The sequence below is a fragment of the Lissotriton vulgaris genome, chromosome 2_1 (assembly GCF_964263255.1).
Source record: "Lissotriton vulgaris chromosome 2_1, aLisVul1.2, whole genome shotgun sequence".
In the NCBI taxonomy this organism is placed as follows: domain Eukaryota; kingdom Metazoa; phylum Chordata; class Amphibia; order Caudata; family Salamandridae; genus Lissotriton; species Lissotriton vulgaris.
In genome coordinates this window covers 851,100,740-851,113,832 of record NC_141687.1, presented here as the reverse complement: position 1 = coordinate 851,113,832, position 13,093 = coordinate 851,100,740, and the positions used below count along the sequence as shown (strand labels likewise).

Sequence of the window (13,093 nt, the reverse complement as noted above, 5' to 3'; positions counted from 1 at the left end):
GCTTGAATAAGTAAGGTGTGTATAACTGTATAGTTGAGGAAATGGAGGTGTGATTGAATCTTTGCATGACTGACTAGGTGTGTGAGTAACTCCATGGATGAGTGGCAGTCTGTGAGTGTCTGTTTACACTGAGTGTATCTAAGGTTATATTAGAGTCTGAAGAGGTTCATCGTATAATCACATGAATGATGTCATCAGTGATGTGATCAGTAATGTCAAATGAGATGTCATCAGTGATGTCATTTGAGATGTCATCAGTGATGTCATCAGTGATGTCATTTGAGATGTCATCAGTGATGTCATCAGTGATGTCATTTGAGATGTCATCAGTGATGTCATCAGTGATGTCACTGACCATGTCATGAATGATGTAATATGTGACATGATCAGCAGTGGATTGCGGGTGCGCGATATATAGTTAGTGCAACTAACTATATATGCGAATTTCAATGGTTTTGTGTGAGTAAAATAAGGTTTTGTAAATGCTAATTCCTAACTATATATGGTCTATAACCTATGGTTTTTTCAGTGAATTTTCAAGGTTTTGTAAATGCTAACTCCTAACTATATATGGTCAATAACCTATGTTTTTTTCAGTGAATATATATATATATATATATATATATATATATATATATATATATATATATATATATATATATATATATATATATATTCACTGAAAAAACCATAGGTTTGACACCAGTTATAGTTAGCTGGAAATTTTACTGACATAAAACCAATGAAATTCCACGTTATAGTTAGTTGGACTCACTATAACTTGCGCGTGTAATGCACTGCTGATGACATTACATATTACATCACTCATGACATGGTCAGTGACATCACTTATGACACCATTCAGTGAATGTGTGTCTTTCTAAAAAATAAATATGTTTTATATATGTATATGTAAAGGTCGAGGGAAGAATAAATGTATTGTCTTAATGAATGTTTTTTTCAAAAAGAAATGATTGGATAACTGGCTTATTAAGTGTATCTTAGTGAATACATATATTAGCGAGTAATGTTTAAATATTTAAATATATGTATCAGTGTTTCACTTTGTGAATAAGTGGCTGCATGGGTTGATGAGTACCTACATGTGTAGGTATTTGGGTTCTTAGATGTTTTTTTAGTATCAGTATGAGTGTTTGTATGGTTTTGTGGGGGTATTACTAATCACATAGATGCATGAATGACTAACTCTCTCTTTGTATGTGTTTAGAAGACACCATATGTGCAGGACTGTATGGGTGGTTGAGTGTGTATATGTGTGTGTTAGTGAGTGAATGCCTGCCTCACTAGTGTCTTTATCAGTAACGAGATATGTTTTAATTTAGTATATGTGAGTATTGATATATATAAGTCAGTATATGTGAGACTAAGAGATAGAAAGAGTTCCTGTTTAAATAAGTATGTGTTTCTATAAGTGATTGTTTAAGAGAGTAAGTATGTATAAGTTTCTTTAGAAGTAACGTGGTAGTGTGTGTATAGTTTTATATGCAAATAAATGGATGTTCAATAGTTTATTTGCATGTGTGAGTATGTGTGTGAGTAACTTTTGGATGATTGTCGGTGTGTAACAGGATCTATAGGTGTATCACTACATATGATGAGTGAGTATATGTATGAGTGACTATATAGAACTGTTGGTGAATGAGAGAATGTGTATATAGATGGTGGAATTACTGAATTGGTTGTTGTAACTGGTATGGGTATCTCCATTTTTTTGAAAATGTTAATTTCTATTTTCCAATATGTGTTTTAAGGGTTACATTACACTTAAAGGAGGTCTGTCATCAGTGATGTCATCAGTGATGTCACTGACCATGTCATGAGTGATGTAATATGTAATGTCATCAGCAGTGCATTACACGCGCAAGTTATAGTGAGTCCAACTGACTATAATGTGGAATTTCATTGGTTTTATGTCAGTAAAATTTCCAGCTAACTATAACTGGTGTCAAACCTATGGTTTTTTCAGTGAATTTCATAGGTTTTTCAAATGCTACTTCCTAACTATAACGTGTGTAAAACCTATGGTTTTTTCAGTGAATTTCATAGTTTTTTTGAATGCTAGTTCCTAAGTATGTAATCACGTTTGTAACTAGATAGTGTCACCGCCTACACGTCCTGAGAAGCGCATGTAAAGTCATGCGACTTGAAAACAAGACTTCCAATTGGTTCTTAGTAGTTTCTGTTCTGGAATTTACACGAAGCACTCCACCCACTTTCCTCACAATCTTTTCTACTCTCAAGAGACAACAACGTCGAGCATGTTCCGGAAGACTTTGCTGAAATGGCTGCCCTTCCGCATTCATCTTCCGAATCTGAAGGAAATGAGCGACCACCGTTAAGAAGAAAAAAGGAATCTTTCATTTGGCAATTTTTTAGTTATCCTGAAGATCAAAAGAAAGTGAATGCGCCAAAAGTAACCTGCACGATATGCAATTCGGAGCTCTCAAGGGGAAATCCAAATAAAAAATATTCCTTTTCTATACACACCATGCAGCGGCATGTTAAACAAAGGCATCCTGAGCATTATGCAAAAGCATCGACAAGAGCCCTGGCCACGCTATTACCATCAGAGGTGGCCAGCACATCTTCTGGTGGACGACCTGTATCTCCATCGAGTGCTGAGATGGACTTGAGACCATATCTTGCGAAGGTGCATATGAAATGCAACGAGTGTGGAGAAATTCTTTTGTATGGAGAGCAGAGCCTCGTTCTTATTAAACTCAAAATTGAAGTCACAAATGCCCCAAGAAAAGATAAATTTCTTCACTTCATTTTCATACTATTACATACTGAAAAAATGTAGTAGCAACTTTAAGAAATCGAAAGCATCATAACACTTCTTTCCCAAAAAAAAAAAAAAGTTCTTTTCAGAACTAACTCTTTCTACCAAAACGTGCTCCAAGAGCATATTATGAGATGTTTTTTCGCCGCTTTATTTTAGTGCGAGACCGGGTGCGCGCACCCTCCTATCGCGTACAGGACTTGACACTTGCATGTGAAGTCATGTGACTTCTAAACAACACTTCTAATTGGTTCTTGGTAGTTTCTATTCTAGAATTTACACGCAGCACTCCACCCACTTCCATCACTTTCTTTTCTACTCTCAAGAGAGAACAACGTCGAACATCTTCCCGAAGACTTCGGTACAATGGCTACCGTTCCGCATTCATCTTCCGAATCTGAAGGAAATGAGCGACCACCTTTGACAAGAAAAACGGAGGCCACGCTATTACCATCAGAAGTAATCAGCACATCTTCAGGTGGACGACCTGTATCTCCATCGAGTGCTGAGATGGACTTGAGACCATATCTGGCGAACGTGCACATGAAATGCACGAACAGTGGAGAACTTCTTGTATACGGAGAGCAAAGCTTTACTCTAATTAAACACACAATTGAGAGTCATAAATGCTCCAAGAAAAGTTAAATTTCTTCACTTTATTTGGATAGTATAACATACTGAAACATGTTGTAGCAACTTTAAGAAATCAAAAGCATCATAACACTTGTTTCCAAAAAAAAAAAAAAAGTTCTTTTCAGAACTAACTCTTTGTACCAAAACAAGCTTCAAAAGCATATTAGCTGATATTTTCTCGCCGCTTTCTTTCAGTGCGCGACCGGGTGCGCGCACCCACCTATCGCGTACAGGCGTCGAGACACGCATGTGCAGTCATGTGACTTTAAAACAACACTTCCAATTGGTTCTTACTAGTTTCTATTCTGCAATTTACACGGAACACTCCACCCACTTCCCTAGAAAACTAGTTTATCGAAAAACTTTTAAAGCCTCCTCTTATGAAATATTCGACATCAATCACATAGCAGAGTACTAAATAGCACTATATACACTCCGTCCCTTAATTATAAGAGACTTATTGCTATGTAAAAGCAACTTTTGTTTTCACGCGATAATGTGAAATGCTGAGCCTGTTACACAATTTGCTTTCACATATATGTTACTATTCTCCTTCGAGCACTAACACCGTAGAAAATACCACCAATAGCGGTGATATTTTTTACACCGACAACGGGCGATTTCTATCGCTTAGAGCCCTTACAAATATAAAGTTTTATTTCCTAAGTCTCTGATCTCCAACTGTGCAACGTAGCTCCCCATTGTGTCGTAATAAGGTCCATAAACAAAAACTACAGGGCCAGCATTATAAACATGCACAGAACCACAAAACGACAAGAGCCACCATGTTGATATATATCCTTAATATAATAAACCTCTGAGAATAAATACATATTTCCGTGGCACCCCATAAAACAAATGTGGCGTCCTCTGACTCTGCTCCATTACCAAACACCGTAACTCCCCGCCCCCCTCACTTTTCACTAAACTCCGCACTCCACCCCACCCGGACCCCCTATTACAAACCCCCAACCTACCCTCCCTGCCCAAACCCACCATGAACCTCAAACCGCCCCTAGAAAACTTATAAGACACATGATTACTAAAACTCAAAGAATACGCAACAGGCAGATAATGTAAATAGTACATAAAGGCACATATTTTTTCCATAATACTATTTAAAAACATGTTCTATTTTTTATAAATCTATCATGCATCTGAACCTCTAGAACTGCTTTCAAAACGTGAACTATAAACCTCTACTTTTCATTTTCAAACCATACACTTTCATCTGACCCTCTAGAACTGCTTTCAAAACGTGAACTATAAACCTCTACTTTTCATTTTCAAACCATACACTTTCAATTACATTATTTTTTTTTCCACAATTCATGTAATGTTACCCACCTTTTCTAAAATACACCAGTCCCTATCATTTATAAGGATTTATTTTCAGTCTTCATCAGTGACACTTTCTTAACATATAATAGAAATCACTATAACTTTTTAAACGACAATGCTAACGCGGTAAAAATAACCCTTCATTTGCTTTCCTTTAAGAATGCAGACTATGTACCCCACGCATGCGTTTCTTGATCTTTATATTTGGCAGCGAATACCGACCTTGAATCGGAAGACATGAACAAGACCGCCATTGTCACATTTAAAACTGAACGTTGCATCTGCTCACACACATATCTTTCACTAAGCTAACATTCACAGAAAACATCATTGATGTAAAAAAAAATTGACCTTGCTTTAAAACTCCCTCAAATCACTCCCTTATTTTTTAACGCATCCTCCAGTTCAAAAAAAGCTACTTTTTTGATAACCACTAAGCAAAATATAAGTGACTAGGGGCCAGATGCATCATGCAAACAAATAGCGAATCCTTAATTGCGATTATTAAGGAATCGCAAATAAGGACTCGCTATAGCCAATGCATGATGTGGATTGCGAAAAAACAAGGAATCGCTAAAAATCGCTAAATACTTTAGCGATTCCATGTAAAGTAATCGCAATAGTAAAATAATTCCAATCGCGCATTTTGCGATCCCGCAATTTGCGTAATCGCTAATTGCGATATCGCAATTAGCGAGTTCGCTAAAAGCGGGAGCGTGAAAAACTACAGAGTCGCATTGGGAGCAGGCTGATGACATCACAACCAGGAAGTCAATCAGCCCATGCTGCCACCTGTGCACAGTTGAACTCTGAGGCAGAAGCTGAGTGCAGGGAGTGAGAGCAGAAGCAAACAAACAGCAGGTTGCTAACTGGCGGAGACAGCCATGTCCCAAACAGCCACAGAGGAGGGAGCAGTGGCCAGGAAGCGCAAAATAAAATTCAGTGAGGGTGAACTTGACATCCTCATTGAAGAGGTTGCAAACAACCACGAAAAGTTATTTGGCAAGCTCTCCCTTAAAGTGCCAGAGGCAGACAAGAGGAGGATCTGGACCAGGATCAGGGACAAGGTGAATGCTGTGGGGGTCACACACCGCAGCATTGATGACCTGAAGAAGCGCTGGTACGACCTGCGCAGTCGTGCAAAGGAGAAGGTTGCTGAAAGGCTGAAGGAGGCGAAGGTGACTGGAGGAGGAGGCCCAACAGTCCCAGACAACACACCCCAGGAGGACATGATTGAGGGCACTATTGATCCTGAAGCAGTCGTAGGAGTGACAATCCTGGACACATCTGGGGCAGCCTGTAGCACACAAGGTAAGATGCATGACTATCAACAGCACAAAACACATACTGATAGTGCCCAAATGTGATTTCACCTGCAAAAATTACAGCTAAAATAGTCCTGCACACATTTAACATAGGGAGCCCAATGCATCATGGGACTTGTAGTCAGTAGTACCCATGTGCCAGTTGGAATCCAACACAGTAAGCCCAAATGCTAATAATAAGCAGTACAGTGATAGATGAGAGACAGTCATAACAGAAAAGTGTCATTTTATTAAGGTTGCAGAACTATTGAAACACATGTATATAACATAGCACTGTTTCACATCACAGATGCAGCTGAAGGTAACACTGATGACAGTGATGTTGAAGAGAGCACACAGCCCAATCAAGAGACTGCGGCATCAAAACCTGTGTCACCACCATCCAAAGGAAAGGCACCAGCAAGACGCAGGGCCACAGTTGCACCACTACAGCCAATGGAGGTAGAACAGCATACATCTAGCACACCTACTACAAGCCGTGAAAGTGCCAGTCACACACCAACACCGCAGGCACATGTCCGGTCAGGATCACGACGCAGACCAAGGAGCCCTACTTTGTCCCAGGAAGCAGGAAGTCACAATCAGTGGGGTGGCGTGGAGTCGCAGATGGTGCGGGTTCAGCGCGTGCAAGCTAGGCACATGGGAGCAATCGACCTGCAGATGACGAAAATGAACAGTAACATCACTGCAATGGCTGACAGTGTGAGGGAGCTCACAACTGCCATAGTGGAGGCTCACAGGGAATCCAACAACGCCCTCCTGGAGGTTGCACGTGTGATGCACGAGGGACACAATTCACAGAGGAAGAGGCATCGGCAGTTTCTCGCATGCATGGAGGCTTATACCAAGTCAAACACCAAGATAAGCACTAGCGTGTCACACCTGTCACGTCGGTCTGTGGGAATGCAGATTGACATGGCCCATTGTTGTGGGGATGTGTCCAAGGCACTGGGGCAAATTACTACAGCTGTGGAAATGATGCAGGCTAGCACTAGTGTTCAGGGCGACGTTACAGGGGAAGAGGGTAGTGAGGCTTCCAGCCTGAGCAGCATCAGTGCGCCACTCAACACTGTCAGGAGGAGCAGTAGCCGTAGGCAGGCACCTCCCGCAGCATCTACGAATGCAGATGCTGAAGCAGGAGAAAGACATTTGGGTGTGAGAGGGAGGAGACGGTAAAACAAATTGGAGGGGTGTTAGACCTCATGGTGACGTAACCATGTTCAAGACATTCTTAGTGACTGCATGACAAGTCCTTAGTGTGTCTCCTCTGTCCATTGGTGCATGGGGTTAATGTGCTAATGGACAGCATTTCAGGTTGTATTGACACCCCATACCGCCAGCCGTGATAATAAATAGTTAACCTTGAAATGCAAATGAGTGTTGTGTGTCATTGTTACATACCTTAGAAATAATGCTGGGTGATGTCTGCACGTTTCCTCTGTCCCTCCGCTGAACTGGCAATATGTGCACGGCGTGGTTGTGCTGGGGGCTGGTTGCCCTCTGTGTCAGATTCCTCGATGGGGATGCCTCTCCTTGTTGCTATGTTGTGCAACATTGCACATGCAGCAATTATCCTGCAGCAGGTTACCGGTTGGTACAACATAGCTCCTCCAGTTTTATGCAGGATGCGAAAGCGACTCTTGAGCAATCCAAATGTCCGTTCTATAACGTTACGTGTCCTGATGTGGGCTGCATTGTACCTCTGTTGTTGTGGACTGGCTGGGTTCAGGTAGGGAGTCAAGATGTAATGCCTCACCGCGTATGCACTGTCACCTACAGAGTAAGAGGCAAGATGTCAGAGTCACTTATGCATTGCCATGACTAAGTCAGTGATGTGTATAGTATTGCACTTACCTAGCAGGTGTCCATTGCCAAAATCTCCCCTGAGCAGACGTGTGTGCAAGCCGCTATGGCGGAAGATGTATGAATCGTGAGTGCTTCCTGGGTATTGTGCGACAAGGTCGGTGATGATGTTTTCCGCATTGCACACTGCTTGAACATTGATTGAGTGATATGCTTTACGGTTGCGGAATATATACTCATTCACGGCAGGGGGACATATGGCTACGTGGGTGCAATCAATGCATCCAATCACGTGTGGGAACCTTGCTACTTGGTAGAAGTCCTGTTTTGTTTGGCTCAATTCCTGTGGGGTTGTGGGGAAGGAGATGTGGTTGTTGATGACAGTCATCATGGCGGCCAGGAAGGATTTGAAGAACCGCGAAAGGGAGCTCTGTGATACCCCTCCTGCTTCTGCCACTATGTCCTGGAAGCTACCTGAGGCAAGGAGGTGGAGGCTACATAGCACCTGGACATGAGTAGGTATAGCCTGGCTCCTATGTGTTTGGCGCTGCAATAGTGGGTCCAATTCATCTATTAAGTCCAGTATCATAGCAGCATTCATCCTGTACTTATCATAAATTTGCTCAGCTGTCTGTCCTAACAATGTGATGCGCAGACGGAAGATTCTATCCTGGATTCTCCTTCTGGCCTGGCCTGCTGCAAGTATCCTTCTCCTCCTCGCAAATATGTAGAGTCCTGCCATTGTGGAAGGCCACTGGGGCCTCATGGGAGTGTTTAAATACACCTCTGATGTCAGGCAGGTGAGTGGGAATTCTTTTTTTTTTTTACCACCTGATTGTGATTCCCTGTAAACTGCTCTTGCAAAATAGCGAATAATGACAGAATCGCAATTTGCGATATTACATGCATGGGAAAAAGCGATTTTATAGCGAAATCGCTATTTGGATATTGCGATTTCGCTATATTAATCGCAATTTCTTGGTTTCTCGCTACTTGCGAGTCGCAAATGGGGTTTGGCTTTGATTCTGCGATTATATTGCGATTTCGCAATTTTGCGTTTGCGATTTCGCTTTTTCTAGCGATTTCTCTTCATGCATGCCGTTTCTTTCCTTTGCGATCGCAATTGGTAATTCGCACCAGTTGCGCTCGCAATTTTGGTTGATGCATCTGGCCCTAGACTCCTAGAAAATGTATCAAGTCATTCTGCTCCTCTCCACTGCATAGCCGGTGACCTAATTCTGTGGAGTTGCTATACAACCAGCGGTGCTGCGCCGTTTCCTTTACCATCTTGGGAAATTCAAAACGGATGTCCCTCCTGCCTTCGCAAACGAGCCGGACCACTTAGAACTATTTCGACAGAGAAGGCTTCTGTACTACGGCACCTTACCACTCTCAACTTTGAATACTTCATATCGATTATCATTTCGATATTCGTATTTCACCTGTGTGCAGCCTGTATTTCATTGCCTGAGCTGTGATTTCACGTGGGCCCTGGATTTATGTCTCTGCAATTTGGTACCTCCTGAACCGAATTACAATCACCTCATGAATCCGTTACTTGATCATGAACAGCTTTGTTACAACGGAGGGTTTATGGCCTTTGCAGCGATACAAGGAGTTCTGGGTCATTGGAATATATTCGCAGCGGCGCAAGATTTCCTAACAGAGAGCTACATCGAAAACCCACCGAGCTGCCCTATGATGGTAAAAGACGCTCCAATAATGACAGATCATGAATGTTCCTTTCATCTTCTCAATTGGATGGCTGACATGTTTTCAGATGATAACAATGATTTCATGTTAGAGGCACTTGCTGCATACTTTGCCTACACAATGGACGGTTAACTCTTTCCTAACAGCGAGCTACATCGAAAACCCACCGACCTGCACTCTGATGGTAAAAGAGGCTCTGATTATAACAGATCATCAGTACTGCTTTACTCTTTTCCATTGGATAGCTGACATACTTTCAAATGATAAAACTGATTTCCTGTTACAAGCAGAAGCTACCTATTTTTTAAACAATGCTTCAATAACTCTTATACAAGCCATTGACATCCTCATTTCCTTTTGGTTTTCTATATTCTTCACGTTCTTTTCCATATTTTCTTTTGAAGAACAGACCTATTTGCTTTACTAACAATGGACATTATGATTTCGTGTTGTTTGACAGCTGATTCATAAAGTAATGATGTATAACCACTTGCATTTTCATATATCGTTCCTAAACTGAAAGGCCAGAGACCTTCTTCCATTTATTAAAATATAATATACTTCCTTATAAGAGTGTACAATGTTTTTTTCCAACTATATTCATTTTTCTTCAACTATAGCGTTTGTATTCCATGTACTACTGACAATACCAATTACTGTGTTTTTAGCAATTTCTGTACTCATATTACATAATGATTTGCCTTTAAAACAGTACATTTCTAAATAAACATTTCAAATATTCACGGTTTCTCTTTTAATCCATAATCTCAACTGAAATGATTTCATTTTGAAAAACTATTCATGAGTTCCACATAACCTTAACTGTAGACACTGAAGACCTTATTTATAAAGACCTTCCGCCGCCAGTGCCTCATTTTTTAAAATGGGAAAAAGTAACGCACCGGTGGCGCAAGGCCTTCATAAATAAAGTCCTGAATGTTTTCTTTTCTCGACCTCACTTACTGATACTAGAACCTGCAAGCCAATTACGGCCCGTGAACTCTTTCTTAGTAGGTCGCGCACCGTAAAGACAGTTATACCACTGTTAACATTTTTTTTTACTGTTACTAAGCACCGACACAGTTCCGCTTTACTCAGAGTTAATCACTGCTCCCACGCTTCTACAGGCCAGACGCTATGTCGTATTTCTCTCCTTATCACCCTTTCATCTCCACAATAACAAACAGTTCTCCGCCAGCCACCATAGAACAGACTCAGATGCAGAGGCACCAAAGAGTGAACCCATCACCAACTGCCATCTCCGGCTGTTTCCATGGTTACTCCTCATTCTGCACCTTGCTGAAGGCACAGGTCAAAAGTTCATGTCTTAACGTTCTACAACAAACTAAGAACACTATTTTCCCTCCAGAAACTCCTGCCAATACACAGCTCTGTTACATATCTTTTTTTTTCACACCCAATAGTACTTTTCGTTTAACATAAACATTAACATGGAACGTACTGTTCAATCTCCACTTGTTACAATCAACCAATCATTTTTATTTTTTAAACCACACCCAGCCTCTTCCTTTTTCTTTATTTAGAATTTCAACTTCTAACTACCATTCCACTTCCAGAACCGATCGGAGGACGACTACAAATCCCTTGAAAATGAAGGTCTGGCTAATAGGACACAGTTATATTCACTGGAGTGAAAAATATGCAGTAAGCAGACGAATTTGCAACCTTAGCTTACCAAATGTACACATAACATGGATTTCCAAAAGAGGATTGAAATGTCACCAATTGATTCCATTGGTGAAAACTTTTATGCATCTCCCAGAACCAGACCTTATAATTGTGCACTGTGGTGGGAACGATCTAGGCACAATCACTGGGGTAGGTCTGGAAATGCTTCTAAAAGACACCTTTCGACAATTGATGACACTTTTTCCTCGATCTGCCTTGGTATATTCCAATATATGCCAAAGACAGAAATGGAATTGGTCCAATCAACATTGTGCACAATTTGAGAAAGCAAGGAGACATGTAAATAAATCTGTTTCTGCGTTCCTCAGAGATTATAGCATGGGTTCTATTTACCACAACAACTTGCGATACCACATGCAAGACGTCTATAGGAGAGACGGTGTTCATTTCACGAATGAGGGAAACAGAATCTTCCTCTGCAACATCAGGCTCTGCATCGGTACTTACTTATAAATGCAGAAAACACTCAATTAACACAAGGGCTCTTTTCAGAGCCACCTTATATCTAAGCACTTAAACTTCTGATTTATCTCCATTTTCACACTCTTGTGAATAGGTGTGCGCGACCGGGTGCGCGCACCCCGTTATTTTTTTCCCGAAAAAAAATATATCTTTTCGCGTTTAAGGGCCTTACTGCACACCCCGAGAAAACCTACGCAGCAAGACAATCTCTACCTTCTCCCCTTTCCATGTTTCAACGCTTTGAAATGAACAATATATTTACTCGCAGTGACAAAATGGCGGACAAAAGTTCCTGATTTCCTTCGAATCGAACGTTAACAGACGTCACGCAGCAAAAAAAAATTCCGCTCACGCGCAGCCGCTTGGGTGCGCGCACGTGTGCGCGCCTATAGATATATATTTGACTTTAACTTTAATTTTCTCACCAACTACTGAACGGATTTACACCATTCTAAAAAAAGCGTAATCTGCGAACAAGACTCTACAGTTTTGGCAAATTTCTTATAAATCCATTCAGCCGTTCGACCTGTAGCCGAGTCTAAAGGTCCTATGGAAAATAACATGGAGAAAACACGTTTTGGGACCCCCCTTATATCTCAGCCCCCACTTGACCAATCCCCCCCAAACTTTCAGGGAAGGAGCGCAGCGGACCGAGCCATCTTCTTTGAGAAATTCGCAAAGACTCATCCACCAGGGCCAAAGTTATTCCAAATAGAATGTTGAGGATTTCCTATGGAAACTAGGTCCTAACTATAACTACCTACTGGCGACCGCCAGTAGGTAATATATATATATATATATATATAGAGAGAGAGTGAGAGAGAGAGAGAGATATATATATATACACCAAGGTGTATTGAAGTATTGAAGTATGAGTGGGTGTATAAGTGTCTGAATGGATGTTTTAGTAGGTGCATGATTGACTGTATAAGTGATTGATTAAACGTGTCTTACTGAATGCATGGGTTAGTGAGTAAACTGTAAATGTCTGTATCAGTCTGTCAGCTGGTGTTTAAGCGGCTGCATGGGTTGCTGAGTATCTACATGAGAGTCTATATGGGCAGTGCTCCCACCCTGCCATAGCAAACAGCAAAGTCCCTGGGGTGGGCACCCCCGACATTGCAGGAGCCGGCCTTGGGGGTGGTGGTCCCCAGGGCCATCAAGGGCTCCTGGAGGGGGGGTCGCACGACCCTCCTCCCAAGTGTTTAAAGCCCTGGGGAGGTGTTGGTCCCTGGGGCACCGGGGTCCGCAGCGGGCCCTCCTATTTGAATATTTAGCACCCCAGGGACGTGGTGGTCCCTGG

The 13,093-nt window shown here is 41.6% G+C and overlaps 1 protein-coding gene across 1 annotated transcript; it reads left to right on the top strand.

Moving 5' to 3' along the window:
* Window positions 1–5,996: 5,996 nt before the first annotated feature.
* LOC147731288 (uncharacterized) lies at window positions 5,997–7,441 on the top strand. Its single transcript, XM_086958718.1, has 2 exons — window positions 5,997–6,088; window positions 6,392–7,441. The coding sequence occupies exons 1-2, from the start codon at window positions 6,007–6,009 to the stop codon at window positions 7,276–7,278; spliced, it is 969 nt and encodes a 322-aa protein (XP_086814844.1). The 5' UTR covers window positions 5,997–6,006; the 3' UTR covers window positions 7,279–7,441.
* The last annotated feature ends 5,652 nt before the right edge of the window (window positions 7,442–13,093 follow it).